We start from the raw sequence: 7,513 nt of genomic DNA on the forward strand, positions 1-7,513 counted from the left end.
AAATCCATTTATTTGAATTTGTCAACAATAATGAATTATCTTAAAAATCTATTTTTCCTTACCCAAATAAACTTGGCGTGCACCACTTGCATTTTGTTATCAAAGTCTGACTTTGAATCTTGACCAATTGTTTTGAATTACAACTTTGCAAAATTATTGACCTATTGTGTAGACTATACTTATATGTCATTCTCTCTTAATTTAACATAAGAAAAATTTATTATATTAATAACATAACATAAACTCCAATTAAACATGTGGTACATGTCAATTCATGTGTGTTTTTCCTGTTTGGTGTTAGGTGAATTCTACTTGGTAACAATTTGTCTATATTTTTCAGCATTAATGTTAGATAAGACACGTGTCAACATGTTGTCATTCTTTTTTTTTTTTTGGGAGAACATAATTAGATTAAATTATTTAAACTAATCATTGCCGGCAATATCAAAAGAAATTAATCTTGCAGAAAAATGTTTAAAAGAAAAAAACAGAAAGTTACTACTTACTCCCCATCATTACTCAAGATTATTTTATTAACAATCTAATAAAATATAAACTTAAATCACAATATTTCATTTAGATATTCAAATTAAACTATGTTTCGATTGAATACCTCAATTCTCAATAACGTGTTCTGATTAAACACTTTTGATTCAAATTTGAAAAATCTTTTATGCATGTTTTCATCCGTTTATTAGATAGTTAATTGTGATCTTCTTTAATTATACGCATCAATCTTAAGTAAAAAGTCTGTGGTTTTATGTCTTATTGAGGGAAAACGTCTAACTAAAAAAAATGACATAATTTATGTGGTTAACTTAACTACATAATAGATAAATTAAAACATATGTAAAAAGAAATTCAAAATTTAAATTGAAAGTATAATTGAAATATTTTATTAGAAGCTGAGATATTTAATTGAAATATGGATTAGTTCAAGTATTTATATGAAATATACAGATTATCTTAAAAGGTTAATTATATATTAAGCCAAATATAAATAAGAAATACTTGCCCAACTACTTTCATTTTAGCTAATTAAACAGCACAATGAATCAGACTTTGAATTCAAGGTTGAAATCTATAAATTGTACTATAATGAGGATATTGTAATGTGAAAAGCACAAGTGTTTTAATATTAGTCTTAGATATGAATTTTCCTTATTGTTTACTTTTTTTTGGTCATATATGGATAGTGCTACTATTTTTTGCTTATAAACTATATTTTGTGAACCCACTATTTGACCATATATCATGGTAATTTTGGGTTGATAGATCATGTTCATTAATTTGGGAATTAATTTTACGATAAGTTTATTTCATATCTGATTGTGATAAAGTATTTCAAAAATAATTATTTGAAAATATGATATTATTTTTATTCCACAAAAATAAGATAACAATTCTAGAATAATTAATTTTGGAATAATTTAATTATGTCATGATCAACAAGCCCTAAAAGCATATTATTCTCTCCGCCTCAATTTATTTGACCTACTTTTCTTTTTAGTTTATTTAAAAAAGAATGATCATTTTCTTAGTTAGTAATTTTTTAATTTCAACTTTCTACATGACATATTTAAAATTAGGGATAAAATTAAAAAATATTTTAATACATTTTTAAAAAATTATATTTTGAATTATAAAATCTAAAAATTTATTACTTTTTTAAATTTCATGCTAAATCAGAAAGGAGTAGTATTTGGACTCAACTTGTTGACTATGGAAGGTGGTTTCCAAGTATAACCCACCTAAAATGGTTGGTGAGGGATCTGCCCTTAGCAAATTCTTTAAAAATAAATTACTTAGGTAAATTGTATCATTTTCATCGTTATATAATATTATATGTTAATAATTTAAAAAATAAATTTATAAATTAGGACATATAATAAAAGTATTATTAAAAATACAATAAACATAAAATATATATTTTAAATAATAAATAATAACGACATAATCGTTTTAAACTAATTTTACTATATCGTGATTCGATCGTTTGACTGGTAATATAATTCACTCTTTCAAAAGGGATGCATTCACTTAGAAATTCAAGGGAAATAAATAATAACAACACAATTACATTAAATTAATTAATTATATGATGATCGATCGTTTGACTAGTAGTATATCACTCTTTCAAAAGGGTGAAGACCCATTTACTCAAAACTTCAAAAAGGAAATAAATAATAACGATACAATCATACTAAAATAATTTTACTACGTGATCTATTGTCTAGCTAGTAACTAGAGGGGCATGGCCCGTGCTGAGCACGGGCCCAACATTTAATATTTAAAAGTAATAGCTACTTTGTAGTCATTTGATGTAAAAAATGGGGAAGTTATCGAAAAGAAAACATAAAGCCACAACTACGTTAATGTAAAAGTAGGTCGCATAAGTACTTAATTACACTGGAGAATGCCTTCCCAAGTAATATAGTCATTGCACATATCCAAAACAAAACTACACCTATAATAACTTATAAAATTGAACTTAGAAAATCAAGTTCAACAGAAACACTACATTGTTTCATCTCTTTACCGGAGAAAAAAATATCAAATAAAAGCAGCACGGCAGAGTCAAATTCACCTTCTACCCGCATAAATCAGCTTTTGATCTAGTAACAAACCATTAAGAAACTCTTGCAAAAGCGAAACAATCAACATAAATTAGAAAATCATAAAAGATCACATAGCATGTATCATACTATTAACTTTTGCTTCCATCTTCATGTCGTAACCATTTATTTGCTATTAGTTCTTTCTCAATCATGACATAGACCTGTACAATTTCACAATGTCAAAGTAGGAGATTGACAATCTCATACAAACAAAGAACCTAAACCCAAAATAACCAAACAAACTATACTGCTTCAGAGTTGTAGCTCTTACTATTCAGTCCTATGACATATAAACTGCACAAACATAATAAACTTTGTATGTTCTATAAAAATACAAAATAAGCAACAAATAAAAACAAAAACAAGTTAAAACAGTCTTCTCATAGTAGAAGTACACTCATGTCTCCTTTCTCGTAAATTTTGATAAATTTCAATGGCCTTTATTTTTTATTAATTGAGTTATACTTATTAGTCATTACAATTGAAAATCGGTTACAAACCTTTTAACCTTCCATTAATTTCCATAAAATTCTCATAATTTTGGAGTTCCTCACTTAATTTCTTTTGAGTTGTAGGAGCTTGAGGTTTCTTGTGATAAAAATAGAGGAAAGTGATGTGCTACATTTTCAAGGAAGCCAATGTTTAAAGGGTATTCTTCACCTTTTTTTTTGTTATTATATTATTTATTCTTTTTATTTTATGTTTTTGTTTTATTGTGAATTTTTTAACCCTTTGAAGACCTGATGTATTTCATTAGAATATTTTAATATGAATCAAGATTTTGGAATATGTAGTTCCTTATTTTTGTAGTTCCTCACTTAATTTCTTTTGAATTGTTGGAACTTACAATTTTTTTTATTTAAAATGCCGAAAAGGAAAATTTGAGCTTTGATTCTAACTGTCATTGCATAATGCATAAAAACATATATAAAAGGAATTTTACCATCATTGTAGTTCCAGTTAAATAACAAGAGCTCAAAAACTAAATATATCTTCTATAGTTGATGCAAAGGAACTTTCATCCATTCAAATGTCTTCCCTGCATAAGAGTTGTGCAAATCAAAGTTTTGACCAAAAACTTGAAAAAGCAAAATTAAGCAAATCTTAATTGTTACCAATATAAACTTATTTTTTTAATATTGTGTTGACATTACTCAAATCAAATACTACTATAGAGAACCCAGTGGCGACTTGTTTATGAAGCTATTAGAACTGAAAATGTTATAACAACGAAAAAACAGAGAATATAATTTACAGTTGATTCTCTTATGTCGAGACTTCATCAAATCACTATTCATAATAGAAAGAATTTTCATTTTTCAAAAAATAGAAAATGTGAAGTACATTGGTAAGAAACTTTTGAGTTGAAGGTAGTAACAAACCATTAAGAAACTGTTGCAAAAGCGAAACAATCAACATAAATTAGAAAATCATAAAAGATCACATAGCATGTATCATACTATTAACTTTTGCTTCCATCTTCATGTCGTAACCATTTATTTGCTATTAGTTCTTTCTCAATCATGACATAGACCTGTACAATTTCACAATGTCAAAGTAGGAGATTGACAATCTCATACAAACAAAGAACCTAAACCCAAAATAACCAAACAAACTATACTGCTTCAGAGTTGTAGCTCTTACTATTCAGTCCTATGACATATAAACTGCACAAACATAATAAACTTTGTATGTTCTATAAAAATACAAAATAAGCAACAAATAAAAACAAAAACAAGTTAAAACAGTCTTCTCATAGTAGAAGTACACTCATGTCTCCTTTCTCGTAAATTTTGATAAATTTCAATGGCCTTTATTTTTTATTAATTGAGTTATACTTATTAGTCATTACAATTGAAAATCGGTTACAAACCTTTTAACCTTCCATTAATTTCCATAAAATTCTCATAATTTTGGAGTTCCTCACTTAATTTCTTTTGAGTTGTAGGAGCTTGAGGTTTCTTGTGATAAAAATAGAGGAAAGTGATGTGCTACATTTTCAAGGAAGCCAATGTTTAAAGGGTATTCTTCACCTTTTTTTTTTGTTATTATATTATTTATTCTTTTTATTTTATGTTTTTGTTTTATTGTGAATTTTTTAACCCTTTGAAGACCTGATGTATTTCATTAGAATATTTTAATATGAATCAAGATTTTGGAATATGTAGTTCCTTATTTTTGTAGTTCCTCACTTAATTTCTTTTGAAATGTTGGATGGACATATTATAAGAGGACAACAGAAATATTGTTAAAACTTGTAGAAGACTAAATTTTAAAGTAGTTTTACATACAGCAGCAAGCAAAATGTTAGATGATTTGAAATCCTGATATATAATTTTAGCTTCTGGGCTGTGGAGATATGTCAGTCCTTTAGTTGCCTCGAGAGTAACCTTCATTCGGAGATTCTATGATAGTGGTTGGAAATAAGCACTCCTCTGTTCAAGATGTAGCAAAGGTTAACTCAATAACATTATAGGGATGATATTAGTGGATGTCCTCAAATTAGATGTGGATTCAAGATTTCAAGTTTATGGATTTCTATAATGAACAATATTGTGTTGACATTACTCAAATCAAATACTACTATAGAGAACCCAGTGGCGACTTGTTTATGAAGCTATTAGAACTGAAAATGTTATAACAACGAAAAAACAGAGAATATAATTTACAGTTGATTCTCTTATGTCGAGACTTCATCAAATCACTATTCATAATAGAAAGAATTTTCATTTTTCAAAAAATAGAAAATGTGAAGTACGCAAAGGTTAACTCAATAACATTATAGGGATGATATTAGTGGATGTCCTCAAATTAGATGTGGATTCAAGATTTCAAGTTTATGGATTTCTATAATGAACTAAGTTCATAGTAAAATAAATTTCTTATACATGGTTTAGAAAAAGGAATTGGGTCCCCATGAATCTACATATCATATTGTGGATCCCTTTTTGCATGAAATATGCAGTTATGCTTTCACACGAACTATACTTACTTCTGAATAGATGATTTTCCAAACTTCCTCTGGGCATGAATTCGCACACCAGAAGCATGTGTTCATCTTCTAAGCTGGCTCAGGTAAGCAATTTTGCCTGTAGTTTAAGTGTACAGAGAAAACAGTTAATCCACTTATGAAGATTAAGAATTATAGGAAAGCTTCAATGTCTTTAATAAAACAATTATCGAAAATTTTAAAGGGAAGAGTTTATATACCAGTCATTCCTTGTGACCTTGTAAGCTTTCTTCAAGAATTTCACTTTGACTTTGAGGAGTCAACGGAGCTGATAAATATGAATGTGATCATGGAAATGACGCCTAATTAATATGTATCCTTGTATGTCTTCTGTCTGTTCCTAGTAAAAGTTTCACCAGTTTACATCAATTAAGTAATAAACTGAATAAGTCATAACATGACTATCTTATAGCTTATTTCAAACTGAACACGTACATCTTCATTACATTTTTTAAAATTTAGTAGAAATAGAAATTTATAATAGTACCTGATAAGCAAATCAAATCTGTGACTATCTTCTTGGCTCATTCGTTCTGGATGAACTTGAAGTTTCATAATGAACTTACTTTCAGCAGGGTTATAAGCATGCAGATCATAAAATTCTTCAGTTAAACCATCAGGGGCAAATGGTATAGGAACAAATCTCTGAGCCGATTTTTTAATTCCCTGAAGGCGATAACTATTGATTGAAATCTGCATTTTTGCATAAGTTTCAGATAAATGAATAAGATGTGTTAAAAATGGAGATTGTTTGCTATTTATATACCGAAACTTGCACTCTATGAAAAACAAATAACTTATCTTACAAAGAATTCTTCATGTTCAAAAAAAGTCTCCCTTGTCATATAAGCAAATTATAGTTTATGTTTATCTACATATACATATGTTAGTATTCAACATTATAATTCAACTGCATATCCAACTGGAAAATTAAATCAACTAAAGAGGGAGAAATACTGGACTTTCCACATAGGAGAACGGGTTGTGAAAATAGGGTAACTCTAATAGCTAATCCTTCCAGTTGAAAGTGTTTTCGAGAAAAAAAATCAAAATTAAGTTCGATGTACCTGATAATGCTCAATGTTCCCTGCATGCCATCTCTTCAATTTCTTTCCTTTCCTTTCTTCTCCAAGTACCTGTAAACTTAAATGTCAAAGGTACAATCTCTAATACAAGAAAAGAAGAAACATAAAAAATCCAAGATTGAGCAAGTTAGCAGTCATAAACATATATATATTCCAATGTATCCAGCTCATATTTCCTTTCTTTTAAAGAATCTTATGTAAAGATTCTTGAATGTTTATTTAATCATTTCCTATTGAGTACCATTTTCTTTATGCTTAATATTTAATTGTAAATTAGAATATTTTGCTGTCAAATTAATTCAACACTGATGCTGCATTGAAAGTGAAAGAGTCTATGTAACGTGGATACAACTCATCAAGTACACACAAAACAGTCAGCAGCTAATTTCACTGATGTCCAACAAAATTCATATAACATAGCCACCAAGTTGACCATAAAATCCATCAAAACACATTAATGAGGAATTCATCTTACTGCAGTTTTGAATTCCCCCGACTTTAAGTATCTAAGCCACATTTTTACTGAATTTTCTCTTCAAGTGCAGTAAAGTAGCTCAAAGAACAGAAAGCAAAGTTACAACTGACAACTACATCGAGAAAGAGGCTACTATGGACTGTGAATTTTTACATGTGAATAAAAAAATAAAAAATTAAGTTGGCATAACAATGGGTAATATACCAAATTCATATTAAATTTCAGGACAAACAACATCATTTATCATGCCAAAACAATCTAGCTGTGCAGCTTTTAAGCAATTTGGATACACTTATATCTAAAAATTGGCTAAACTATTGATAAA

The 7,513-nt window shown here is 28.1% G+C and overlaps 1 protein-coding gene across 1 annotated transcript in view; it reads right to left on the reverse strand.

Moving 5' to 3' along the window:
- Positions 1-5,833: 5,833 nt before the first annotated feature.
- LOC107058020 (uncharacterized) overlaps positions 5,834-7,513 on the reverse strand; it is a 4,221-nt gene continuing 2,541 nt past the window's right edge. Inside the window, exons 4-5 of the mRNA XM_015303278.1 lie at positions 6,696-6,764; positions 5,834-6,321 (exon numbers count right to left, since the gene is read on the reverse strand). Of these exons, the coding sequence (XP_015158764.1) occupies positions 6,019-6,321; positions 6,696-6,764 (372 nt within the window). The 3' untranslated portion in view covers positions 5,834-6,018. The remainder of the gene's footprint in view (positions 6,322-6,695; positions 6,765-7,513) is intronic.

Source organism: Solanum tuberosum, unplaced genomic scaffold (assembly GCF_000226075.1).
Source record: "Solanum tuberosum cultivar DM 1-3 516 R44 unplaced genomic scaffold, SolTub_3.0 scf00409, whole genome shotgun sequence".
Taxonomy (NCBI): domain Eukaryota; kingdom Viridiplantae; phylum Streptophyta; class Magnoliopsida; order Solanales; family Solanaceae; genus Solanum; species Solanum tuberosum.